The sequence below is a fragment of the Blennius ocellaris genome (genome assembly GCF_963422515.1).
Source record: "Blennius ocellaris genome assembly, chromosome: 14".
NCBI classification, from domain to species: Eukaryota; Metazoa; Chordata; class Actinopteri; order Blenniiformes; family Blenniidae; genus Blennius; species Blennius ocellaris.
Genome location: NC_137663.1, coordinates 23,374,786 through 23,402,440, shown reverse-complemented (window position 1 = coordinate 23,402,440; position 27,655 = coordinate 23,374,786). Strand labels below are relative to the sequence as shown.

Sequence of the window (27,655 nt, the reverse complement as noted above, 5' to 3'; positions counted from 1 at the left end):
AGATGTAACACACCGTCTGTATTAACATTTTGATCCCATAATGGCACAAGGTGAAACATTGTGCTCTGGCCCATGTTGCTTATTTGTTCAGTTTTACTTGCAACTATTTGTTGAATGTATGTTCCCAACGGTTGCACTCTGTTCTTTTCCCTTTTGCATATTGTAATAGTTTGCTGCTGAAAATAGCAGTGACTTGTAGCCACGCAAAGTTCCAAGCGGCAGGGAAAATAACGGCACATCCTGCAAATGTTTCATGTCAAGTCTGAAGGAAGCGATTCAGTCCTGATGAAATAAGAGTCGACTAAATAGAACAATCTCATATTAAAACATATTTCAACAACTTGATGTGTGCTGAGTCATCGTAGACAATTGTTGGTTCAACATGATTAGAAATAGATTTGGCAGCCAACAAGTGCGCCCCGTATTAACCCCTACCCTTACTCGGTTTGTGTTTTTTATAGAGTCAAACAATAAAGACAAAAGTACTGACACTTGTTAATACGGCTTGTAAAACGCACTGTGCTGCTGCAGGAGAAGTCGGGGGGATCACTGAAATAATGAGGTTTTTGTCCTCTGAGAAGCATGAATGCCTCCGACGTTCCGAGGCGATCCATCCTCTGGTTCGTGAGACGTTTCAGTTGCAGTTGAAGTGGCAGACTGACACGTTGACAAATGATCAGGCAATGAGCCGACGTCCTAAATGATTGCTGCTCCTACTTTGTCTAGACAACATTTGGCTCGGGGATTACTTTGTGGCGTTGACGTACATGAAAGTTTTGCACCAAGGGACGTTGATGGCGTTCATTAATTGGAGAGAAAGTGTTTTAAAAGGTCATGAGACTGACCAGGAAGACGGCAGCGGCTGGTTCCTGTTATCGTTTGGCCTGGTGTTGCACAATTTATGATCTCTCTTTAATACGTCTGTGCTGCAGCTGAGTCGGCACTTCTTCTTTTGCGTCAGTGTCTGTATAATTTAGTATCCCCGTCCTCTGTGTGTCGAGAGGCTCACAGTCCTGTCACTCTTCCGGTGCACAAAGAAGCAGCATTGTTTTCATCACAATCGCCACAGTTGTGATCAAGCTCTGGTACCTTTTTTTTTCCACCATACAGCATTTCTCTCCCACTGTAATGTGTTGTCTGAACTAAGTGGGGCTATAAAAAAAACGGCTAATTGGATTAGTTAAGATTTTTCCATGGCTGAGATTCTGTTATACTCATGACCTAAATGAATCAGCAGTCCAAGTGAAGCCAGAGGCTTTAAAGAGACGTGTTTTGGTATACAACTTTAAATTCAGTCGTTTTCAAAAACCTTCCAAATACGTGTCCATCCCTACATCCTTTTAGAGTTTACTTTGCTCTCTCCACACATGTGACTTGACCGACTGGCATCTTCATGAGGGCAACAAGGGCTCCATACGGTTGGCCAAATGTTGTAATGTCATGCAGAGCATGACTGCACAATGTATGGAAGCAGTGTGTTCGTTGCATTACAGTCTGTGTTTTGCAGTATTTTCATTGACCTTGTCGATATTGTGTCGAGAATCATCCGCCTTGATTTCTGAAGTCTAGTAATTCACTTATTATACTCATCCATCATTTATGTAAATATACACACAATTTTACATAACTTGAGTCCTTTTGTTGGATGAGCTTCTAACTTAAAGACGACCTGCTGCTGTGCGGCTTTTTGCTCGGCGCTTGCGGGTTCAGCCCAGTTCTAAAACTAAAAATTGGATTGATGGTTCGGAACATGGTGGTCAGTTAATTATTAATATCAGAGACGGGACGGGGAGAAAGAGGTGCATTGAAAGAGATTAGTCATACTCCGCCATTGATCTTGACCTTTACTTCAGGCGGTCCTCCTCAACTCCGCTCAGATAAGACTGCTTTTGTCCTGCTTGTTTTTCAATGTTGGAGCTGGTTCCTTTCATTTTGCCACGTCCATGTTGGCGCTGTGTAATTAAAGGTCATGCTTGATATTCCATCATTGTGCTAAGTAGTGTCTGCCTCATTTTCTGTCCAGTACATCAAATCACAGGACGTTTAAAAGGTGTGTGTGTGTACCCCCCCCCCCCCCCCCCCTTTGGAGATGATCACCTCGGGAGCTTTGTGCTACAGTTGTGCAGATTAGAGAAGCGCTGCACGATGCAGTCAGATTAAGTAAATAATCTGGTGAGTGAAGACAGCAAATTGTTACAGAAAGCTTTTGGAGTGAAAAAAAATCTCTACATAAGGGAGGAAAAAAAAGAGGTTGTTGTATCCATGGCAACCAGACACTTATTCATGAAGTCTGTGCCAGTCATTTTCAGTCTCTACCTTTTCTACCTAATGTCACACTGCCCTTGTTTTCATGTTTCCTTTCAGTTCAGTGCAGAAACATGTGGAAAGCAGCAGTTCTCGCTTCTGCTCGTTCCCAAACAAATAAAACCCTCTTTCGCTGCATTAATGAGGACCTCTGCACGTTGTTCCCTGCACACGCCGTCTGCCGTTCTGCCGTGTCGCGGCTGTCCAGTCGGTTGATTCTGAGGCTGATACTGTTTGGGGAAGCACATGTTCTTGTGATGTCGCATGTGCTATAGACGCTTGACATTTTTTTTATATTCGAGTTCATGGAGGCGTACATGTGCCTGTGCGTGCACGCCTGTCAGGTCCAGCTTTGTTGAACGCCGGTTGGACAGAGGTGGGGGGGAGGGTGCGGAGGCTCGCAGCAGTGACGAAGCAGAAAACGCGTCGGGCACAGGACAAGCTGTGCTCCATCTTTGCGAGTCGGGTGGCAGCGAGAGCATTTTCTCGTCTGCTTTTTAATCTCGCGTAAGCTGATTGTCTTTGGATACAATGCAATGGAGCAAAGATTGGTGAAGAGACGTGCATCGCCGCGTGTATATTCACCCAAATGTAATGACTCTTAAGCCCCATCTTAATAAAGTGTCCTCTCGTGCAGAGGTGAAGCTGAATGTGCGGGACAGAGGGTACAGTCGCTGGAACTTTTCCTCCAAAAAACGGCTACCTTGATGATGTCTGTGCTTTATAGCAGTTTGGTGTGTCTGACATTTTCAGTCCCTTGTTGTCTCTATAAACTGCCTGGACAGAGCTGTCCTGTTTCCTAATGGGCGAGCTGCACAACTTTTGGTCAGTTTACGGACTAGTACAGTGTGTTCTGGCACAGCTCTTAGAGAAATGCTGCATCGGGGCTGCTCCATTATACAATTGTATAAATGGTGCCAAGTGTCTACCAGGTAGTGCAGCACAAGATGTATGGCTACCAAGAGGCTGGCTGGATTATTGACGTTATGCACGCGTGCCCATGCGAGTGATAATTGAATGTCGGCTCCTCTCAACTGATTGGCATTGAATTTCATTGGAGGGTTGGTTCTGTAATGGAAGCACATGCGGTAATTTATGACGGCTGTCCGGCACGCCACGGTAAAGTTTATTCCGAGAGCGAATGAGTCCGTGGCCGGATGACGGGCTGGAGGTTCAGGCTGCCCAGCAACAGTGATCTGAGCTCAGGCTGTTATGACCTGAATCTCACAGGATGCCTCTGACTGATGGCCACTGTCGAGCTCCACCCCGTCTCAGGTGAAATGAGGAAAAATTGATGACGCGCCGCTGCTTCATCAGTTTGATTCTGACAGCCGACTCGGGTCAGAGGTGGCGAGACCAGTCTGGAATTGAAGGTTAAACATGTTTCACTAAAGCGATAATGCTCATTTCAAACTGAAGATCTAATAATAAGAATTGGTGGAATGGTTGGCAGATTTGCTCTTGTCATAGCACGCCATATTTTTGTGGTTTGAGACCATAATGACAAACAATGTTTAACAAATTAGTATTGAACAGTATGCCCTGATAATTGTTTTTGCACTGGTGCATTCTCAGTTACTTTTCTACTTCCAGTCTACTTTCAGTCTTTCCTTTTTTTCCTTTCATACTTGCCCTTCAAGTATTGTTGTAGTTCCACCTCTGTCCACCAATCATAGCAACAGATACACAATACAAAGGTGGCCTAAACACAAACAATAGTAGTTCAGATACTAATCATTTAAGTGAGATTTTCCACACATGGCAAACTGCATTTGACTCGTTGAGTAATCTGCCAGGAAATGTTCAAGTCCTAATTATTCTGAGTCATTCTGAGTAAATTTCACATTGAGCATCTGAGATGGGTTTAAATCACACATATCGGCATGCATTTCATAAATGACCAAGGATGATTCTCACTTCCGTGCATTATACAGTCTTTTGTGATGTATATTATGCATGTTTATATCATGATAATGATAACTTTGATATGTTGTGAAGCCCAACAATCCACACAACGTTTCAGTTTGTCTCATGTTCTGTCTGCAGAAACACGAATTAGATTCTTTGGGGGGGATGTCATCTGTAATTATTATTTTTCCACAGTCTAATGTTTGAACCCTGTTGCTCCTTCATCTCGTCTGACTCGTAACTATCATATGTTAGAAGTTGGGTTTTAAGGCTCAATGGGCCATTGCTAGTTTGTTCAGTTTGCAAATGCTGGTATCTTTTAAATCTCATTCTGATTGATATTTCTGCTAATTATTTTGCAGTAGTTGCCAATAAATGGCAATTGGCTTCAAGTAGGCCAGGAGAACCTTTAATTTGTGAGAGATATTTTAGGAGCGTGTCGACCAACTCCACTGTCCGGTGCAGAACTCCATGCCCGCCATCAGTGCCGCCATTTGTTGCAGTTTATGTTGCAGAAGTAATGAGTCGACTGGCTTTGTGTAGTGACTTACCGCATTAATCGCCGCTGCCCTCCCGACTTCCTGTGCCTATAAAAGAAAGCCATCATGGCAGAAAAAGAAGCTGCAAAAGAGTCTTTATCCAAACACCTTGTCACCTGTGATTTATCTGCGAGAACTGAAACACTTGGTATTATTTTCAGCTCGATCAGTTCGGGTATATCTTTTTATATCTCGCCAAAATATCCAGAGATATCAAGTTTTCTATTATACTATATCGGGTCACGAGTTCAGTTGGTTGTATATATCCAATTTTTAATGATTTACACTCTGCTAAAATAGACTAAACATTTCGAGTTGACTGCAATAGGAGGAGGGTTATGTTGACTGTGATTTCAGCAGCCATCATCAGTGATGCCACATTGTTGCGTTTATATTCATGCTTTTGAAACGACACGTTGACATATTGGTGTCTTTTAGGGGAGGGATTGTCACTGTGGGGACACTATATCCATCTGTTCCCAGTCAGCCCAATGGGTGGCATGCTTATTGCGTGGTGTAATCGCAGGCTTAGACCTTTGGATGACAGATGCAGACGCTATGAACATGGCAGGTGTTCCTTGTGGATAGACATCGGGGGGGGTTTCGTGCGAAAATGTATGACAGTTGTGTCGTTTCTCCTGAGACGCAACGGCTTTCGGTGAATGTGAAGTAAACCACCCAGTCGGGTTATAATTCTTGTCTTCATTGAAGAACCACAATGGCATGAAATCAGATGGACCCATTTCCAGTGAAGCGGCAGCAGTCGTCAGTCAGCCTGCAGCTAACCTGTTGGTAATTTGGCCTCTGTTGGAGAATAAAACATTTGCATGTAGATTATTATTATTGACACCTGATTGATTTTGAATCTTGCACAGAAGGAACAGGTGGCCCCTACACTTTGATATAGATGTCGCATTACAAATACACTCAAATCAAGCCGTGTGCCAAAACCAGTATACATGTAAATCAGCTTCATGTATGTATTCACCCAGGGACAATTCCGAGGGAGTCCTAATTTATATGATAATTTTTTTGACAAAGGGATCAATGGAGCGAAGGCCATGGCCGTGTTGCCTGCTCTTTCACCAGCGGTGATTGAAGTACGAGCCGATCAGAGTGTTTGCTTGGTCTCAGAAGAACTCGGCCCCATTAGAAGCCGCAACGACGGGGTCGACTGCCCCCTTTTTATTTCTCCCTCGTTCCCACCTCTGCCGCTTCTTAAAGTGCTGCAGTCTAATTTTAGCCAACCATCTAATGGAGCAGGTGTGAACTTGATAAGGCCTCGTGGGGCCATTTCATTATCAGCAGCCTCAGAAATGTTTGCGTTGAGTTGGATTAGTTGGTGTGTTTGACCATGTGAGACGTGGTAATCTGTGACTGAATGGGCTTCTAGCAAGGTAAAGTTTAAGCTCTGTGAGAAAAGGCCACTCCGTCAGTCAGGTGAAGTGTGTGAAATACTTAACTTAATCGTCCCTTCTTTGTTTGCCTTGGGTTGTTGCACCCTGTCACAAAGTCTACATGTATTTGATATCGAGTCCCCAGCTCTGTCATTTGCACATGGGGTGCCGTGTCGGAGCAAATACAATATAAATATGCAAATCGAGAATTACTCCTTCAAAGTCGTAATTCATCAGTCATGGAAAATGCTGTAGAGGATCAAGTCGTGAATGATTTAAAATGAAAATTAAAAAGAAACTTGACTCACTGACACACCATGAGGTTCTCTGCTGGCTGCAGCTCTTTTCAATGAAATTTTATGTCTCCCGTAGTCAATTTTTAATCCACTGTGTGATCTTTGTGAGCTCGCTGGTGGTGATTGTGAAATCCACCTGGATTACCCCCAGAGAGGAGCCACGATGATCGACTGAGGGCGTTCACTAGTTGTTGGGAGTTTCTGCAGCAAACTTTTCAGTCTGTTTTCTTCTGGTTAAAATTTACATTGACCACCAAAATTCTTTTTTTTTTTTGGTAGTGAATGTTTCTCTTTTTTTGTATTTTATAGCCGTAATGGCCTTTATATTTCTTAAATGTCCCAGCTTTTTTTTTCAGAGGTTTCAACATTTTATGTTCTATGTACGTTTTTTTTGTTTTGTTAGTTTTTTTTTGTTTTTTTTAAGTTAATCTCGTATGAGGGCTGAAGTACTTATCAGTCCCACTTTGTGTGTGACAGGGTGAAGAGGGGCCTCCCAGCCTGGAGTACATCAAGGCCAAGGACCTGTTCCCCCAGAAGGAGCTGGTGAAGGAGGATGAAAACCTTCAGGTGAGCTGGACAGTACTTTCAAAGCTCCGGCACTCGGGTTCATGTCTCTCGGTCAAGTACTTCGATGTTTTTTCAGTCTTGGTGCTAAAAAAAAACCCCCAAAAAACCCCAGTATGTCTGTCTGACACGACTAATCTTCAGGGGAAGTGAGCTTCTGTGCCAAACCATTACTGCTTGAGCCACTACCTGCTGCCAAAGACTGTTTTTCATCACTCTGCCACTCCCACTTTATCACAAAATAAAACCTCGTGAGATAACTTTATGGAGGATCAGATGTTATCATTTGGCAGCGGTTGAACGCAGTGAAAAGATCACGTGTTGTCGTTTCTCCCAAGCAACAATCAAAAGGTCCGCAGGCACAGACTTGAATTATATGAACCTTTGCAAAGTGTTGACAAAAACAGAATGAGAGTTTAGAGAACAGGAAATTAAATATGTTGACCGAGCATTTGTTGGTGCAGTCAGAAGTGACTGACGGAAGAGTTGTGCAGCAACGCAGTACTGAATTTCCTACCACATTTACTCGCTATAATGTTCAAACTATTGTACCATTAGTTTCAAAATGATGGACTTAAATATGTTTCACATTGATTAAGATGGGCGAACAAAATGCATTAATCATTATTTCAAAAGTCTGATCTTCTGAGAGTCTAAAGCGTCCTTCCTGATTTCTAGTGAAAAACATGAGTCAGTAGGATGGATGACGCTTCCAGGTCGGGAGCATTAGCCTTCACATCACAATCCACCAAGAATATCTTGGACACAGGGACTCCAGGCCAGTGATTCTGAACCGAGGGAGGGGGATCTGAGAGATGCATAGATGGAATATAGCTTAAGTGAACCAATGGACAAAATTAGAGCTGAGCGTCACCAGACGGTTGTGTAAAGAGTTTGTCCTCCGAAAATTAACTCATTGTTGTACAATATAACAACGAAACTGTATTTCACATATAGTGTGTTATAAGGCCCCTTCCACTTTTTTTTTTGTAACAGTTCAGGTTGTGGTGGGGGGTCACCGAGGTTTGCAATGGTAAAAACGAGTCCCACTAGTAAAAGGGTGGTAAACAGTGAGGCTGGTCATATTGGCACAGCCACTCAACTTGCTGAAACTTTTCCATATCATTGCTTGTGTCGGTGCTCATCTTTTATGTGATCTTCAAATGAACACCAACACTGATCACATGCTTGGACCAAATGGATGTTAAGCCTTGTTTCACTGGGGATGTGTACTACAACTGCAATTTGAATTCATATGTTTTTCTCTTTTAGACTCCTACGGGAACTTAGTAAACCATTTTATTCCACTTAAATTAACTGAAGAAGATGGGTGGGGGAATAAAAAGAGGCTTAAAAGCATTTAGGTCAGTTCAGTGCACAGGATTTGTAATTCTGTTGTGCGGCGAAGATGCCAGTAACAAATCTGGCAACTTGTAGTGCACCCTGTGTGAGGCCGTGTGTGTGTGTGTGTGTGTGTGTGTGTGTGTGTGTGTGTGTGTGTGTGTGTGTGTGTGTGTGTGTGTGTGTGTGTGTGTGTGTGTGTGTGTGTGTGTGTGTGTGTGTGTGTGTGTGTGTGTGTGTGTGTGTGTGTGTGTGTGTGTGTGTGTGTGTGTGTGTGTGTGTGTGTGTGGCTGCTCTCTGGCTGTCTGGTTGTTTAATGGAGCCCAGCGTTATGTGTCTGGAGGACTGGACGGAGGAAAGGTGGAAGGAGGAGGGACTCATCCTGCCCGTGGTGGGAGGGGGGGTCTCTATCTGTTGTGTTTTCCAATTGAAGCGTGTTTCCACTTGCTTTGAAAGGAGTATCAACCCACTCAGTAGTGGGCTTTTGATTTCTTTTTGAGAATGGGTTGATCCTTGAAACGATTCTCCTCGGCTAGAATTATACAAAACCTCGAAGCACAAGGTGCAGGGTTCATACGCAGTACGTAAATGTGAGCCGTCCGGATGTTTTATATTTGTTCTCGGTCTGCAGTCTCAAACTTTGCTGTTCCGCCCCCTCTATTCACACATGCAGCCACACATTGTGTCTCTCCTTTTCTTTTCTTTTCTTTTGCACACGGGCACTCCCATGATGCATTCATTGACAGCTGATGTCTCTTATTACTGCTTTTCCTGCAGCCACATTACAAGCATACCCTGCTACAGCCACTCGTGTATGTATGCGTGTGTAAGTTGTCCTGCAGCGGCGTTTGTGAGTGTGCATTTTGAACACGTGCGCTTCCTCACTAGCAGGCTGCTTAAACCGGAAGTCACGACTTGCAAGTCAGAGAGTGTTATTCACGGGTCTTTCTGCTCACACACACCCCCCCTCCCTCTCCCCGTCCTCCTCCCTCTCCCCCCCCCTCTCTGTCTTTTATATTTCTCCTGCTGAAGGCTTCATAAGAGGAAACGTGACACAGTATCTTCTGCTGCACTTGCTGGCTGCTCAGTGACTCATGCACCTACTTTTGGAGCACAGCTTGTTTTAATGCATCTCCCAGTCTGTACGGCATGTCAACCACGGCTCTGTCGGCAGGATGCGTTAGCTCTCTTCCACAAGCAGATAAGCGCACAACACGCGGCTGCACGCTCTGGTTTCAGCCTTTTCAATTGCTATTAGGGCTGCGTTTCATGCTAATTGGTCACATCCACACAAATGCGAAAATAGTCGCACACTCTCTTTCAAACAGTATCTACCGTTTTCTTATCCCAGCACTGTTTGGTTGGATTCCTGCATATGAAGTTTTGCGGTTTGCATTTAGAGATTCCACTTTTTCCTGTTTTCAAAGTACCCGGTTCACATCGCCAAGAGGGCTGCTGCCTATATTTGGCTCAGCCGGTGTGTGACGGCCGAGTACTACGTGCTCCATTTCCCAGGTTAAGCTGTACTCTTTTCCCCTCATCATGCTTCCTGTCAGCACTTGCGCGCGCATTTCCAGTCGCAAATAGCAGGTGCAGTAATGTGTCAGTGGTTTTCACGCGTATTTATTTTGCTCTGGACTAAGACTCATCAGAAATTTGACCCACTGATGGATAAAACCTGATTGTAGGTTAACTTGCAGCCACATCTGGGGTGCGTGTCCTATGAAATGAGGCAGCACTTTGGACAGTGTGGGCCAACGTTTCGAGTAAGCCTGATTTTCTGTCATCTGCTATAATCCCCCCCCCCCCCCCCCCCCCCATCTGTCCCGCTGCATCTCTCTTTTAGCATGCATCCTCTGCGTGACTCAGCAGTGCATGCTAATGCAGAATGAGGTAACCTTGTTTCTAAGCAACTCTGTTGTCCTCACGACCAGCAACCAAATAAGACTGTGGTCTCATTTTGTGGTCCCCTCGGCCTGTCACTGGTGAAGATGTCCTGTGAGTGTGAATTAAGAGCGCCATTGCCCTGTCCCTTACTTTAACCACATGTTTGACCTTTTCATAGGCAGAAAGAAGATTTTATATATCTATCTATACTGAGTGGGAAATGATCTTGTTACATGAAGTTAGACTTTAGTACCGTCTCGTCAGCCCTATTTATAAAAAGAGCTTCATGTTTTAGCTCCATTCAATTAGAAATTGAATGGAGAAGCTGCTCGTCCAGGGGTGTCAAACATAAGGCCACTGGGCCACAAGAGGCTCTAATCCGGCTCCACCAAGCAAACTGGAAAACACTTTAAAGATGTTGGGACCAATTAAGTTGACGTAAGGTTATTGCTGGAATCAAAGCAGAATCCGGGACGTGACAGCAATAAAACCAGGAATCTTAATGGACAGGTCGGTGTCCCGTGCTGTACGTCGGTACCGGACAGACTCTCTCTGTGTCGGTCAGCTCTGCCTCTTGTGTGTCTGTTCATTCAGGCTCACCAACATGCACTCAGCTCTCACAAAGCTTCTTCTGTACAGCGTCTATGTGCTAATTGGACAGCTACACATGCACACAGTTTCTCATGTGCCTCTTTTGTCTTTCTGTAGTATCACTGAGAGGAGAAAGAAGAAAATGTACTACTCGTGTGTGTGTGTGTGTGGTTCCAAGTATTGCCTCAAACGAAACTGGCTTTCAGTAGTTTTTATGAGTCATTGTTTAATTCTGCATGGTGCTGTCGTGCTAAACTCTACAGCAAGTTCCAGGTTTGAGTCCTGGTTGTTCTGTGTGCAGTTTGCATGTGTGTGATTCCTCGGTCCCCATGTGTTCACTAGTTATCGGGGGTTTTCCCTTCTTCGTCCACGGTTGGCTGTTCTGGCTCCAGTTCCCGTGTGATCTTACGTTGGTGAAAGTGAGAATGATTGGAATGTTTGTGTTGCAAGCTCATCAAGAACTGACATTTCCTTGTCACTCTTCAACAATTGATGCAATCAGAATTTGATTGGACAGGCAGTCGGGTACCATGTTTTATGAACAGACATCAATGTTGTCGTCTTGTGTTCCTTTCCCAGGTTCCTTTCCCGGTTCTTCAGGGGGAAGGGGTGGAATACCTTGGCCATGCCGACGAAGACATCATTGCCATTTCCAACTACAGGCTCCACATCAAATTCAAGGACTCTGTGATCAATGTGAGTCCACAACTTGGGACACTAAAGAAGACGAGTCCCAACATTTTCACCTCAACCCAAATGGGACGAGTGTCAGCCCGATCGCTGCTGCTGCTGCTGAGCCACGCCACTGCAGAGGCCAATAGCAGGAACAGGATGTAATGTTCAGTTTGGACACTGATAGTCTTTTTTCCCCTTTGCCCATATAAATTTTATAAAGACATTACTGTGCCAACAAGGCAAATAAACCGGCAAATGTTTTGCACGAGGTGCAGGAAAAGCAGCTTTTGTCGTATCCCAGCGTAGAGTTGGCAGACCAGTGTTTGTGTTCGGATTGCACCACAGGAGCGACGGACCTTCTGATCCCAACATGGGAGCGGTTTAATGTGACATCCAGGCTACAAGGGCCTCCCCCCCCACTGGCACCGGTGTCCACCATCGCGCTCCTGCTGACGTCAGGCTTTGCTCAAATACAAACGGGCCAATTGTTTGCATTCACTGGCAGTGAAATTCCTCCTCCTTCCCAAATCCCTGTCATCTTTTCCAGAAGGGTCTGGCTTCTGGAAACGAGGCTTTTGAAAAGGAGGAGGCAGTGAGGCCCGACCGCTGCAATGTTGAAAGCGCGGCCTCACCTCGGCCGGCTCCAGCACCGCGTGAAACGAGACGAGCGCGCTGACACTTCCTAGCTGACTGAGTTTCCTACCGTGCGGGCCTTCTGCCTTGACCCCAGTAACTCAGATGACCTCTGTGTGAATGGCAACGGGCCATCAACTCTCACCCACACCTCTCCTTACAACTCGCCTCCCGACTTCTGAGCTGTTTTGTTGCCCTTTGCTCGTGTCGGTGTTTGTCTTTCTCTCCGTCCCGGTCATGTGCCGTCGCTAGCACACAGCATGAGCCGCGGGTTACCTTTCATCTCGCATGCCTCTTTGGTGTTTTCTTTCCTTTTAACTCTTCATTTCCCTGTGTCTCCTGAATTTCTTTTTGGTTAATGTTTATTTTTTTTCCATTTCCTCCTGTCTTGTTGTGTCCTCCCTCTGTCCCTCCCTCCTCCTCCCTGTACGTACTCCATGGTGTCACTGTGTTTTAGACCTACCCAGGTGTGGACAATGAGATATCTGTGAGTACCATATGATGAAATGCCACCCTCTGCCACAGTCTAGACGGCTTCGTCACAAAATCATAACGCACCTGCGACGAATTGTAATTTACACGCAGCTGGATGGGACGTTTTCTTTAAACGGCACACCACAAAATGATGGTGCAAGTCTGACCTTGAGACGGCAAACTATGAGTTTGCAGTATTTGTTACCATGGCTTTAGGTTTATAATTCCCTCCTTAAAAATAAAACGCTGTTTTTATAGGTTTCTCCATAAGCGTTGAGGTCACTTTTGTGCATCTTTACAGCCTTTTTCATTTTAAATTTTAGTCTCTGGAGTGTGTCTGTAAAAAGCTTCCAGAGCTTGACAAGCTGTTGTTGGGTTAAATAGGCAAAGTTGGCATAGGAAAGAGATCCTGAAGCTGAGCTTCATGTGTCCGATGTGGAGTCGTCCTAGGCCAGAGGGTGGCAACTTCTTTGCAGATGTGCTGTGTGCTCTGACTGTGGGACACCAGGCTGACTGCCTGTGCCCTCTGTCTCCCCCTGCAGGTGCCTCTGAGGCTCATCGAGAGCGTGGAGAGCAGAGATATGTTTCAGCTGCACATCATCTGCAAAGACTCTAAAATTGTCAGGTGAGCAGCACATGCACACACACACACACACACACATACACACACACACTCTGCAGGGTGTCTGCTGCTTTCGCTCTGACGACAAGCGGTATCACAGAGCTCTGGCCTTCGCATAAATCAATAACATAACAAGGAACCTGATTTTATCTACCTGGAAGAAGTTATCGCCTTATCACCCTTAAAACCATTTTATTAGAGCAATAAGAGTCCTAATAACGATACTTGGCTCAGGAAATATTGGTTAATGGGTAAGATATGGTTAATAATTTACGTTAGCCGTTATTGGGACTGTGTCTTAAGTTCATTCATATTTGTGGTGTTGTATCCCAGAGCTGTGGAGTGGAAATGTGAGACACCACTAATTGTTTTTATAATTGTGTTTCTGGTGCATTTCTTGGCTTATCAAGTATGACTAAACAAAACCAAATACTTCCAAGTGCCTGAATATTAACAGAATGACCAGAAAGACTAAACAGAATGATATCATCATGATTCTCAAGTATGATTTTAATCACATTCTATATTCCTTTTTACGAAATAGTATAGATGCCAGTAACATAGTTTCGAATGAATTAAACTCTGGGCTTATTTTTGATCAAGTCTCATCTGTAACATCTGGAAAGTTCAAACTCAGTGCAGCCTTCAGATCCCCGGTGATGTCTTGGTTCCTAGTTATTCAGCAGCCAAATTATTGCCCCTTTTTAAATCCCTGAACAGATGTGTTGTTGTTTTTTCTTAGTTTCTACTGCACAAGGTTGTGAGCAATGTTTGATTTGTTGCATCTCTCTTATGTTTGCATGGTCCCCCCCCCCACCCACCCACCCCAGATGCCACTTCTCCACCTTCAAGCAGTGCCAGGAGTGGGTGAAGCGTCTGAACCGAGCCGTCGCCCATCCGTCCCGGCTGGAGGACCTCTTCGCCCTGGCCTACCACGCCTGGTGTCTGGGAGGCAGCGCCGACGACGAAGACCAGCATGTTCACCTCTGTCGTCCAGGTACGATCAATAGAACCACTTTGAACTGAAGTCTAGGAGCAGAAAAAAACCTTTGAGAAATGTTTCCACAGCATTTATTCTCTGATCTGTACTTTCCATTGTTCAAAACGTGTTTGAACGTTGTCTTGTTTTTTCTGAATTTGTTGACATAAGCAGAACAATGAACTACTTTTTTTTTGTTGTTTTTTGTTTTTGAGAAATCAAAGTTTCTGTGATCCATTTTAGTTACTGCAGTGTTTCATTGAGTTCATTTAAAGATCTAAAAAAAATGTTTTATAATATTTTTTTAAATTTCTGGATGCTTCTTATCATTTTTTTCTTGACTACTGAATATTTGCAATTATAATTCATCAAAATATTTCATGCACGGCCTTCAGTCTTTTCTTTTATTTGAAACCTTGGTAAATTCAGACGACATATCTTCCATTCAAAGGTTTGATAACGATTCATTCTGTAGTATACGCGCCTCGATATTTCTTATGCGTTGACACAATCGGCTATGGATAACATTTGCGTTTGCTGCCAAAAACCTCAATCTAATCTGCTTTTAACAGGAACTTGAATATAATGAATTCACATACCACATGGACGACATTTTATTTTCTTGAATACTAAAACAAATCGGACTCAAAGTGTTAATGTCTTTAAAGTCAATGGTTTTAAATACCTTTTGTAGACGTAAACTGAAATGCTGTTTTAGGAATTTCAATATTTAAGCTTCATAATATATAATTTCTAATAGTTTATAGGATTTGCTTTTTGTATTGTAAAGTTTTAACTCCCCTTCATCAGGGAGTGTCGTGATATTTGCCATTAATGTTCAATTGCTCTCCAAGATGAACTCGGTCAGATTGTGGTGGACTTTGTAATTGTTTTTGAGATTTCCCATGTTGATGAATTCAATGTCTAAGAAAGTCTTATGTTCTTCACAACAGATGTTTTGTGAATTTGTAAACACACAATCTTGAGCTGATGATTTGAGGTGTTTTTTTTTTTTTTTCCACATCTTCTCGTGTGTGTTTGTGTGCACAGGTGATCACGTGCGTCAGAGAATGGAAATGGAGGTGAAGAGGATGGGCTTTGACACACAGAACATCTGGAGAGTGTCCGACATCAACTGCAACTACAAGTATGCCACAGATGCTTCACCATAAATAGCTCAGCTCCTCCGTCACGACAGCTATGTGTGTTGTGTGTAGCAGTAATAGTATAGATCGCTTGCTCCATGAGGGGCACGATGGCAGTTTGGAAGTGCGTGTTGAGTGGCAGAGGTTGACGGGGGACGTCTGAGAGCCGTGCTGGAGAAGATGACTGGAGTCAGGCTGGGCGAGAAACACTGTCGCCACAATGTCACCGAACAGATTGTGTGAGGATCGGCTCGTGTGTGTTTTCGCTGGGTGTCGAAGCTCCGCTGGGAAACGGGACCTTCGATGATGTGTTGAATTACTTCACTTTTTAGGGAGATGCTACTGCAATTCAGGTTTGTAAAAAATTGCATGTGAGAGCTGGTAAAAGCATTAAAGGCAGGTTAATTTTCAGTTATAGATTTCTGGTCTCGGTCTATGGATGTCTATTTACAAGAACAATCATCAATGTATTTGATGATTAGCAGCTTCCACTTGCAGTAGCTTTTATCTTTGACAATTGTTTTCACAGATCTGATGCTGTTTCGGTGGTTATCACCTCTGTAGAGTACAAAGAGGGAAATGCTGAGCTCAATAAGTTTGTCCACTCTGGGTTAGTTCAGGAAATCCTGCCAGTAATCTAGTTTTGCAGTGTTCGTTACCATGGTAACTGACTCAAACTTTGTGTCGACGCTCTTCCTGAAGTGGAAACCGATTTATGCTTAAACCCAGTTTTCACTGTACCTGCTGTCTGAAACGGACTCAGTCGCATTAAACTTCAAACTTGGATTTAAGAGGAACTCGCTTCAAACATGAATTTGAGACTGAATCAACATCTTTGAGTAAACACAGGATATGTAATAGTTTGTGTGACTCTGAAGAGTGTGTTAGGATAATAACTAAATAATCCAAATGCAAAAGTCGTTGCGTCAGTGTGTACTCTGCCAAAATGTAATCAAGTATTGGCTTTCTTCTTTACAAAGTTGTGCAAGTTTGATTGAATATGAAGAAATATTGACGAGAAAGTTAAATGGTGATTACAGTAATAATGCAATTACTTTGAAAATCACCACTCCCTTGTTTACTTCACGTTTGATGTTACTTTCAACATGGAGGAACCTGGAACGTCGTGTGTGTTCCTCTTCTTCTCGTCTCATCCCTCAGGTCAACAGTTCTCCAAAGTCTAGTCCCAAACACTCTCATGTGAATCGCATTGGAGAAACAATGCACCCAGTGAATGTGTGTACCTTTATGTCTTTTCCTGTCCGGGCAAATAAATGCTACAAAAAACGGTGGGGGGGGGGTGTCAGTCTGCTTGGAAGGGCTCTGGAGAGCACATCCTGCTGAGGGAGACAGACACGCAGGACAACCAGCTAATTAAACAAGCTGCAGCCTGCTGAGGCCCATGACTCAGCACACTTTCACTTTCCCCCTCTCACACACACACACACACACACACACACACACACACACACACACACACACACACACACACACACACACACACACACACACACACACACACACACACACACACACACACACACACACACACACACTCGCATCTCTCCCTCCCTCCCTCCCTCAGACAGTCGGCAATTGGAATTGAAGAGGAGGAGGAGACCAGAGACAGATGGAGTTGAGCGGCAGCGCTGTGATTTGTTCTCCGCCAGGAGCTGAGGGCTACTGATGCCACGCCGACCCTGAAATCTAGAACATTTAGCACAATGTGTGTGCGCAGAAACTCAAAGCGCTGTTGTTTTTTCCCCCATGAAAGAGGAGGCAGTGTAATGAGAGTCCTGACTTCCTCTTTCCTCCTGCAGGTTGTGCTCCAGCTACCCGCAGAAGCTCCTGGTTCCAATATGGATCACCGACAAGGAGCTGGAGAGCGTGGCCTCCTTCAGGTCCTGGAAGAGGATCCCCGTCGTGGTCTACCGGTAGGTTCAGCGGCACAGCCACTGTGTGCGTCCGTGTTTCTACTTATTGACCGTCTGCCCGTGGACTTGCAGGCACCAGAGGAACGGGGCAGTGATCGCCCGTTGCAGCCAGCCCGAGATCAGCTGGTGGGGCTGGAGGAACACGGACGATGAGTATCTCGTCACGTCCATCGCGAGGGCCTGTCAGATGGACACGGGCGCCAAGGGCCCGGCGGCCGGCCGGCAGCGTGGAGACGCTCACGACTCTTCAGACAGTGACTTTGGTAAAGCTCTTCTTTTAGCTTCGTCAGATTAAAGGCAGAGCTGTGCTTAAATAAGTGATGCAGCTCGGACGGATGCAACACTCTTGTGACGACAATAGATGAAACTATATTCATTTTCCAAGTATGGAAAGACAATGTAAAGACATGCAATGATTTTTTTACAGTTCTTATAAAATAATATAAACTTGAAAATAGCAGGTGGCTCTAAACCTCAAAGAGACAATGTGCTTGTCTTTTTTTCCTCAGTTTTTCCCTCAATGTTTTATCCAGGCATGAATTTTATGTTTTTTTTTTTATTTATTCATTGCTTCTTCGGGTTGAAAATCCATCCATCGTCCAGACTTGTATTCCAATGACCAGTGATCAGCTGCTAATAGCTGAGGGCAGGTTACACACTGGACACGCCACCAGTCAATTAATCCGTCTCACTCACACAACAATTGACCTCAACTCATGTTTTTGGACTGTGGAGACCAGGGAAAGCTCACACATGGTCCGTAACCCTCAATTATTAATAAATATAGAAAAACGACAGTCGGGAGAAACAATAATCTACCTCACTGCAAATCACCGTGCATCATGGTCTGTATATTCATATCTAATGGCGTTATGCAACCCATACAGTCCTTTAATCATTGAATGTTTGGATTTTTCTTTTAAAGGGAAGTGCATGCATTATCTATCGGTGTTATGTAACCCTGAGCTTCACTCTTAAGTAGGACAGCTGTCATACTGTGTAGATTGCCCTCACACATTTCCATATTTCCCAGACTTGATTTTGGTTTCAGTTCTTTACATTTGGCACCGTTCAAAGATGACGCTGACCACGCTGTCAGGATACTAGATATTTACTGACACAGTTGCTTCATGCACAACCACACCGCCGAGGAAGTGAGTGGCGGCCCGACGCCGCCTGAACGCACAGGGAGAGTGGCTGAGTTTGTCTTGGAGTAATTACTTGTCTGTCTCAGCTGCAGCTGCAGAGAAGCAGGTCTCTCCACTTGGGATTGTTACCAGTAGTAACACCACGGCGGTGTCATCGGGGCAGATATTGATTTTCAGCGGGTTACAGTCGGTGTTTGTTTGTGTTAACTCGGCTCCCGCCGCCTCTTTGCTTTTGTTTTTCCTCCTTCCTCTCACCCATTGATGAATCTGTACTCTCTCGCAACGGCATAAATCAATCTCCTGCTCGCCCTCGCGTTCGCAGACTCCTCTCTGACCGGAGCCTCCGTCTGCGACGACAACACTGTGCCACAGAAGCTGCTGATTCTCGACGCTCGCTCGTACACCGCCGCCGTGGCCAACCGGGCCAAGGGCGGAGGCTGCGAATGTGAAGGTGAGTGTCCAACGTCGGGGAAGCACTCCACCTTCAATCCAGTGTTTTTAATCACATTGCATCCAGTTCAGCTCAGGGATTCAGGAGAAAATGCCAATTGGCAACATGCATGTGGGGTTAAACCTGCTATTTAATACTTTACACAACTTATTCACTCTTTTAAAACGACGGCCTGCCAATAACGCACATTTTTGCCATTTTGAATGCAATAACTAATGCAGTTACCAGCCAATAGTAAAAACAGTTGAGCTTTTATCATAATGGCATTTTGCCAATAATCTAAGTCATTGCATGTACTTGTGTTTTCCAGAAATAAACTTTCTAACATTGATTGTAAAACAAGAGGGATGAGGAATCATTTTAAGACTGATGAGGGCTAAATATATCGAAGTGTCTTGTGGGGTCATGTGGCGTCGCTGCTGACCTCGATACCGCGCTGAAAACATTGCGCAATCTGGTTGTTGACGGCCTGTTTTACTGCTGCAGACAGAAGGTGTTGCTGCAGGTCACGGAGGGTGACGGGGGGGGGGGGGGTAGTTCACTCTGTGGAGTTCCCTCCGGCAGAAAGGAAATACTCACACCGTTATCAAATCCTACACGCGGAGCTGACGCCGCTTTTCTGTTGGAAACTTCCGGGTTCAGTCGGTGATCTCCAATGTTTGTGCTGAAATCCAAAAATCCGGTTTGAGTAGATTCGCCAGGCCACCGGAACATTTCCACCGCTGCTACTGTGGGGAAGAAAATGTTATTGATTCACTTCAAGTGGTGGTGGAATGAAGCATCGGCACAGTCGACATCTCAGCATTTTCCGATCAGGAGAAAAACGGACGATCTGAGTCTTAATCCTTATTTGTAAAGAAGGAAATTGATGCTTAACAATGAATTTCTGAATAATAAATAGACACAAACATCCACACGTCATAAACCTGAGGGATTTGTATGAGAATGGATGTTGAACGACACTCCTTTTGTCTTACAATGGCCCTAATCGGAGACGTCCGTCTGTTTTCAGAGTACTACCCAAAGTGTGAGGTCATGTTCATGGGGATGGCCAACATCCACGCCATCCGAAACAGCTTCCAGGCCCTCAGAACCGTCTGCAGTCAGATCCCAGATCCCGGAAAGTAAGTTGATCCATTTGACCTTTCCCTGTGACCCCCCCCCCCCCCCTCTCGCTCCTCGCCTCACCGTAAGGCAACGCCACACAGCGATGGGGAAACGCCACGCAGTCGGTGTCTCTCTGTCCTGCTGGGCTGACCAGCTGTCCGTCTGTCCGCAGTGCGTACGTGTTTCCTCTGCTACTGTTTACATGTCGGCCCTTTGTGTCTTACCTCACTGGCTGTGTGCGCGTAAGCAGAGTACATAGGTTAGTTCACTGACAGTGATGTCACCTCTTATCTACAGCTGTTGCATTGATTGAGGTGTGCGATGACGCAGAGCGGCGTCCGAAGTAATATATTTCGATTAACCCCGTGTTGCCCAAGCTGTTGTGTCTTTTTAGACATGCTGCATGATATCATACAGTCGTCGTTTAATCCACCCCCCCCCCCCCCCCCCCCCTTTGTCTTTCCAGCTGGCTTTCAGCACTGGAGAGCACCCGTTGGCTTCAGCACTTGTCCGCCATGATGAAGTCGGCTGCACTGGTGTGTTCGGCGGTGGAGAGGGAAGGCCGTCCCGTCTTGGTGCACTGTTCAGACGGGTGGGATCGCACACCCCAGATTGTAGCCCTGGCCAAAATCATGCTGGACCCTTACTACAGAACTTTAGAGGTAGGCCTGCACACTTTGTGTAGTTATTTATTCACGTCCAAGTTTGTTTGTTTTTTTTCCTTGTTTTCAAAGGCTCATGTAACTGGGAAATCTCCAATATTACATTCCTCACAAGTCTTAACTGCCATCGGCTGCTGTAAATCTACAGTTTGTATCAATTCTAAACCTCGATTTAGAAACTTTTGCGTTTTTCCATCCTTCGGTTAAAATCGAGATGGACACAAGTCGTTTCATCAAAATCCAGGAAGTGTCATATTTGTTCGACGTACCCGATCTTCTGAGATTGAAGGTTTGAATCCCACTGTGTTACTTCCCCAGCTCCCTGAGCAATGCAGAGGCAACCCACTGCTCCTTGTACGTGTAGTTAAGGTCAACTATAAAAAGGCTTTTTTTTTTTTTTTTTTTTTTTTTTTTTTAATCTAGAAAAGTAATTTCCCCCAACAGGAATCAATGAAGCATTAATTAAACTGTAATGTCGGTACATGACAGACTTCCTCAGGAAATCATTAAAAAACAATCAATAGTCTAATCAGAGTTATGTAAAATACAAATGTCAAACGTTTTACACTCAGTGTGTTTATCAAATCTTGCTCGTATGAAAGAAGTCCATTATATTCACACAAAATTCAGTTTTAACAATCTGTATTGTCCTAATATATTTAACTCTGTGAAGGAGCAAGTTGAACTGAGGGTTGGTGGATCCTAACCCTGACCTCTGACCTCCACAGAGCCCAGGTCCGAGTTTGTTTCTGGTTTTCCTTCTCTAATGAAGCTCTCGCCCCGCCCCCCATGTGACCCGCAGGGTTTTCAGCTGCTGGTTGAGACCGAGTGGCTGGACTTCGGCCACAAGTTCGGGGACCGCTGCGGCCACCAGGAGAACGCCGACGACGTGAGCGAGCAGTGTCCCGTCTTCCTGCAGTGGCTGGACTGCATCCACCAGCTGCTCAAGCAGTTCCCCTGCCTGTTCGAGTTCAACGAGTCCTTCCTGGTGAGCCCCTCTGCTTGGAGTTTCGACAGCGCCGGACCTCGAGAGTTGCTATTAAAAAAAAATCCTGACTCGGTGTGTTTTTCCTCTGTCCGCCCAGGTCAAGTTGGTGCAGCACACGTATTCCTGTCTGTACGGCACGTTTCTGTGCAACAACGCCCGGGAGCGGGAGGCGAGGAACATCTACAAGCGCACCTGCTCCGTGTGGTCGCTGCTTCGCACCGGCAACAAGAACTTCCAGAACTTCCTTTACATCCCCAGTCACGACATGGTACGTTCCAGTTTCCTGTCTCATCCGCGGTGCTTGACGTCGAGCCTCGGTGAATTCGATGACTCGGCATAAATGTAGTAATCCTCCTCCTCTTACCTGGTTTTATTTAATGGGTGCCTGATACGACTCCAACTTGATCTTCTTTGCTGTCTCCGTGATGACGGATTTGAAAGCGTGTCATCGACTCTCCCGCTCATAAAGAGTCGCGTGACGATAGCGCAGCAGCAAAGGGCGAGTCGGCCGTGCGTTTGACTTTGACTTTGGCTTTTGTTGCACGTCTGTCTGCCAGGTGCTGCACCCAGTCTGCCATACCCGAGCTCTGCAGCTGTGGACGGCGGTCTACCTGCCCACCTCCTCCCCCTGCACCGCCGTGGACGACTCCGTGGAGCTCTACCACCCCCCCTCCATCACGGGCGACGAGCTCTCGCCACGTTCTCTGGACAGGTACCAACGGTTCCATCCAGACTCTCCCGCCGGTATTCAGAGAACTCATTGACGGTCTGGTAGTGGGTTACGAGCCGCTTCAATCACAGTTCCACAAAAGTTGAGATACTTCAGTGTGAATAGAATAACGGCCGTATGCGACTGTTAAACATCAGAATCTCTCATATTGGATCAAACGTAGGAGTAATGCAGGAAAGAAGCGCATCTAAGATAAATCATTTAAGTAAAGTGACGCTACGATCAGATTTGAACAGTCGCAATTCAATTCCCTGAGCTCTGAATTAAAGGTGCGGCGAGTTTTTAACCCTTTCATTGCTTCTTGATTTCCAGGCTTCCCAAGACTCGCTCCATGGACAACTTGCTGTCGGCTTTTGAGAACGGGGCGCCTCTGACGCGCACGTCCAGCGACCCAAACCTCAACAAGCACTGCCAGGATGGTCGCCCTTCACTGGAACCCTCCCCGGCAGTGGAAGAGGCCGCCGCCGCCGCCGCAGACGGTCTAGACGAGGCCTCGTCGGACCGCGGCGAGGACGGCGCCGCTCCACATCGGAGTCCAGCCAAGACTCCGGAGGATCTGCTGGTGGCGGAGAAGAGCGACGACGCGCCGGAGGAGCCCTGTCTCACCACACAGCCGCTGCCCTCCCTGCCCCTCCCCCCCCTCCTCCCCCTCTGTCAGGACGCCACAGCCGCTCTCACTGCCTTCTCCACTCCCGTCCTGCAGCAAGCCTTGCCTCAGGCCACGAGCCCTGCGCTCCCGCAGCCTCCGCCGGAGGCCGAGAGTCCCTGTCGGACTGCAGAAAGCACCACGTCACCTTCTCATAAGTCGGAGCCATGTTTACCTCTCCCCTGCAAGAGCGGTCGGCCCGCGGCCGACTCGCCCTCCTCGCTGCTCAACAACTGCATCGACGGCCAGGACGGCGGCCGTCCTGAGCCCGTCAGGCCGCCGGCTCCCAAACCGTCGGCGGCTCCTCTGGAGGACTCCACGGAGACTCTGACGGACGAGGCAGAGCTTCCTCCCACCTTGCCTTGCACGGATCTACCACAGGATCATTCGAGTGATGAAGAGAAGCCCGAGCTGCAGCTACAGGCCGAGAGGGAGAGGGAGAAGGACGACACAAGGACAGGAAGAGAGCGTGCGGCGACTCCCGCTGACTGCAGCCAGCTCGCCGCTCGCCAGCTGATCTCCCAGAGTCATTTCTCCGACCTGGCCCTGATCAGCTCCCACTGGGAGAGCGTCCAGGGCCTGGTCCAGTCCGCCTGCAGCGGCGGCGGCGGCGCCGCCCACCCTGGCGCCGGCCGGCCTCTGCAGCCCAACCTCTACCAGAGTCGCCGGCTCGCCAGTAAACTCCTCCGCACGCAGGGCGTCGCCGCCGCCAACAACGTGTCTCAGTGTTGCCGCAGGGAGGCCCTGTGCAGCCCCGTGCAGCCCGCGTGGCTGTCGGGCGCCAGGAGCGGCGGCTACCTCGGCCTGTACGGGCCCGCCGCCGCCGCCACAGCCGCTCTCAGCAGCCACTCCCTGGCCGGCCACCAGCTCCTGCCGGCGTCGTTTTCTTCGCCGTCCGCTTCCAGCTCCCCTCCCCCGCCGCAGGCCCCCGCCTACCTCGACGACGACGGCCTGCCGGTGCCGCTGGACGCCGTGCAGCAGAGGCTGCGGCAGATCGAGGCGGGATACAAGCAGGAGGTGGAGGTGCTGCGGCAGCAGGTGCGACAGCTGCAGATGAGGCTGGAGAGCAAGCAGTACGGCACGCCTCCCTCGGAGCCCGACGTCGACTACGAGGACGACATCGTGAGTAGCTTCCTCTCTGACGTTCGTCGCCGCCGCCGCCATTTACCTCAGTGCCTAACGTGTCCCCTCGCTCCTCGCCGTCTCCCCTTCCCGATGCAGACGTGTCTGCGGGAGTCGGACAACAGCAACGAGGAAGACTCGGTGTCCACCCACAGCGAGGACCGTCTGTCCGAGGGCAGCTGGGACCGAGTGGAGCGCAAGGACACGGAGGTCGGCGTGGTGCAGAGCTTCCTCGCCTCACAACACTTGTGTCTCTTCTCTTCATCTCACTCTGATGTTGGTGTGCAGGTCACCAGGTGGGTGCCCGACCACATGGCCTCTCACTGCTTCAACTGTGACTGCGAGTTCTGGATCGCCAAGAGACGCCACCACTGCAGGTGAGCTTCACTTTGACAGTCAAACACATTGAAATTCTGTGTAGTTTCACCTCGAGTGTTGCCGGACCGGAAGAATTGTGCCCCAATGACCTTTTAGATTTAAATGTTAAAGCATTTCTCTGCTGTGAGGCAGAATATATGTGATGAAAATGTCTATTTTAACAAAAACCAAATGATTACCACAGAAAATGTCGCCAATCTCAACACCTTTACTGAGTATTAGCAGTGGAACTCCGTTAAAAAAATGTTTGATAATTAATTGGCGACTCAGCAATTTATTCATTCTTTCAAATGATCTATGAATGACCAGTTTGAGGGATTGAATGAGTCGTCTAAATGTTCCCTCCCTGTGCTTTTTTGCTCTCAGGAATTGCGGCAACGTCTTCTGTAAAGACTGTTGCCACCTGAAGCTGCCGATCCCGGACCAGCAGCTGTACGACCCGGTGCTGGTCTGCGTCTCCTGCCACGACCTGCTGCTGGAGTCCCGCACCCGGGAGCTCCGCAGCCAGCAGCTGAAGAAGGCCATCGCCACCCGCCTCCAGCTGAGAGCAGCGTCTCGTAGCGTCGGCCCGCCTCGGCTCTGTCCCGCTCGTTTGAGGACGGATGACGGTGTAACCCCCGCCCCCGCCCCGACCTGTTAGAGGAGGAGGAGGAGGAGGAGGAGGAGGAGGGATTGTTACGTTTTGGAGGGGAGGTGCAGTTGGAGGTGGAGGCTGGTCAGCAGGTGGGAGAGGGAGCGTCCCCGCCACGTCAAGACATTTTAAGGCTGGAGGGCCTCCGTACGGCCCCGTCCAGTCCGAGACACATCTCCGACCCGACCACACACACACACACACACACTCACCCCCCCACCCCTCCCCCCTCCCCCTCTCCTGACAGCACTACAGAGGACAATCACTCGCCCTTCCACGTGTCGGGAACTCCGAAGCCTGTACCTGTTCAACTGGAGGCTTTCAACTTTAAAAGAAACGAATTGCTGCTACAGTATTTAAAAGTCTAATTTTGTATTCTTATTTTGTGCACTACTAGCTGTTGTGTGTTTGAGGGAATCTGAGACCAAACCTGAGCAAAAGGGAGAAATCTGCTGTTTACTTTGTCATTGCATCATTGTTTTTTTGTTGTTTTTTTCTCCCCCCCCCCCCTTTGGAGCCTGAATGTAACACTCAGTGGGGAACCGGATGGAAATGCGTTCATGTACATTTGGTGGGTCGTGTGTGTTCATTGCTGCAATGTGTGCTCTAAACTGTGTATATGCCCGGTCTGTGGTTCTGTCTTTCTCAGCGCTTCTCTGCGGCGCCGACGCCGCGTGTTTTTTTGTTTTTCCGCTCGCTGTGTCGAGACGAAGCCGGCGGGAACGAGGCCGGGAGGCGGCAGGTTTCTGGAAAGTCACTTGTGGTGGGAGTCGAAGCTGTTCTGAAGGAGCTGTTGGTGACCGGAGGAGGAGGAGGAGGAGGAGGAGGGGGAGGGGGAGAGAGACGGACGATCCCAAGGGATTTCTGTTGGAGACGCTTGTGATTGAATCAGTGTCCACGTAAAACTTGATGTCCATCTGACTGATGACTCGTCCTCACGTGTTTGAGGCGGCGGGACACGCTGCTGCGGGGGAAAGACTGAACAGGGTGTCTGGACTTGTTCTGTACGGGGAGATTGGCCACGCCCCCCCCCCCCCCCCCCCAATTCTGTCTTTTAAAAAAAAAAACAACAACAATGTGTTTGTGTCTACTGGTCGTTCCTTGAGACAATAGTGCCATATTTCATTTCGTCTATTTTTAAAAGCCTTTTGATTTCTTACAGTCGGCAGCAGGTTTCTAACTGGCCTCCTCTGTCTTTACTAACGGTACAGGTAGCTCGCTGCTTGATAACACTGAGGCAACTGGAGGCGGTGGGGGGAGTTCGCTAACGAGGCTAACCACGTCACTATACGATGGGATATCACTGAATTAGTTAATCTCTGTGGTTTATCCATCCTTAAGGAATTGGGATACGTTTGCACGGTGGTTATGAAGACGAAAATCCTTTAAGAGGAGCTCAGATATGTAACATATTAGTTATCTGATCTGTAGTGGCTAAAAATTGGCACTAAATGAATAATTGTTGTAAAGAAATGCACTGTAAAAGTTAAATCCCATGGGTTAAATAAAGATTATATCAAGAGTCTTGGGTTTGCTTTGGTTATTTGTTTGGGATCCGCAGCAGGACGAGTTCTCCTGAAGGTGGGTCGTCGCCACGTCGTCTCAGAAAGCGACAACGTGGATCCAGAAAACCGGCCGAAGACTCCAGGACCCACATCCAGCCGAGCACTGGCTGGGAAAACACCCGTACTCGCATCAAACTTGTGACTTTCAAGCCAGCAAGAGTACTTACTGCATCACTGTCAAAGAAAAAAAAAAAAAAAAAAAGATTCATTATCGCCACTAGAGGGAGCCAAACATCAACAATTCTCACCTTGATGCGCCAAAAAGTTTGACCTGAAAGCAGCGACGTCAATAACCTCTATCCTCTCGTATCATGTGTTGAATAACAAATTCACATCACTGATGTTTGTAAATCTCTCTTTATAAGAGCTATTAAAAACATTTGAGGACTTTTTTTTTATTTAAGAACTTTCGGCTCCATAATTTTCTCGTTGTTGCTGTATTTTATGAAATGTGTGTTTTACTGCACCCATTTTATGTACATTTGTTATCCGTGAGACATGATTTATGAATAAACTTTACCTACTTACATTTCCTTTTTTTTTATTGTCAAAGTTGTTCCATTTTTAAAAACCTGTTTAATCAGTTCCATTATCGATCCATTATCTCAAACTGCGAAAGGAAATTAAATAAGTAGCGCCGACGTTCAGTCTGAAATGAGAATGAACCATAAAGATCCACGTCACTGCTGGTTCAACACGTTTTCATGGGCACTCACTAGAAAAACCTGCATTTAAAAAAATACATCTAATAATGAATGGACCGTTTTTATTTCATAATCTGTCACCGAGAGTCGGTACAGGTATTAATATCAGTTGTTCTTCTGCTGGCGGGTGGAGGAAGGCAGCTGGTAGTTAAAGCCTTCACTTTATATCAGTGCATGTTCTCCTGAAAGCGTGGTGCAGAATAAAAGAAGTAGTTTTTAAAAGTGTTGGAAGTA

The 27,655-nt window shown here is 46.8% G+C and overlaps 1 protein-coding gene across 9 annotated transcripts in view; it reads left to right on the top strand.

The window, feature by feature from the left end:
• Window positions 1-26,668, top strand: part of mtmr4 (myotubularin related protein 4) — a 39,749-nt gene extending 13,081 nt beyond the window's left edge. For 6 of the 9 annotated variants that reach the window (XM_080509163.1, XM_080509161.1, XM_080509162.1 and 3 more), the window contains 17 exons: window positions 6,922-7,011; window positions 11,407-11,523; window positions 12,593-12,622; window positions 13,152-13,234; window positions 14,062-14,228; window positions 15,261-15,357; window positions 17,176-17,289; window positions 17,362-17,552; window positions 18,760-18,888; window positions 19,901-20,012; window positions 20,462-20,657; window positions 21,460-21,645; window positions 21,743-21,913; window positions 22,203-22,357; window positions 22,688-24,143; window positions 24,243-24,520; window positions 24,888-26,668. In XM_080509163.1, coding sequence (XP_080365289.1) covers window positions 6,922-7,011; window positions 11,407-11,523; window positions 12,593-12,622; window positions 13,152-13,234; window positions 14,062-14,228; window positions 15,261-15,357; window positions 17,176-17,289; window positions 17,362-17,552; window positions 18,760-18,888; window positions 19,901-20,012; window positions 20,462-20,657; window positions 21,460-21,645; window positions 21,743-21,913; window positions 22,203-22,357; window positions 22,688-24,143; window positions 24,243-24,520; window positions 24,888-25,161 — 3,846 coding nt within the window. In that variant the 3' untranslated portion in view covers window positions 25,162-26,668. Of the gene's footprint in view, window positions 1-6,921; window positions 7,012-11,406; window positions 11,524-12,592; window positions 12,623-13,151; window positions 13,235-14,061; window positions 14,229-15,260; window positions 15,358-16,951; window positions 17,082-17,175; window positions 17,290-17,361; window positions 17,553-18,759; window positions 18,889-19,900; window positions 20,013-20,461; window positions 20,658-21,459; window positions 21,646-21,742; window positions 21,914-22,202; window positions 22,358-22,687; window positions 24,144-24,242; window positions 24,521-24,887 lie in introns of those variants that run through there. The other 3 variants (XM_080509164.1, XM_080509158.1, XM_080509165.1) reach the window with 3 other exon arrangements.
• Window positions 26,669-27,655: the final 987 nt, after the last annotated feature.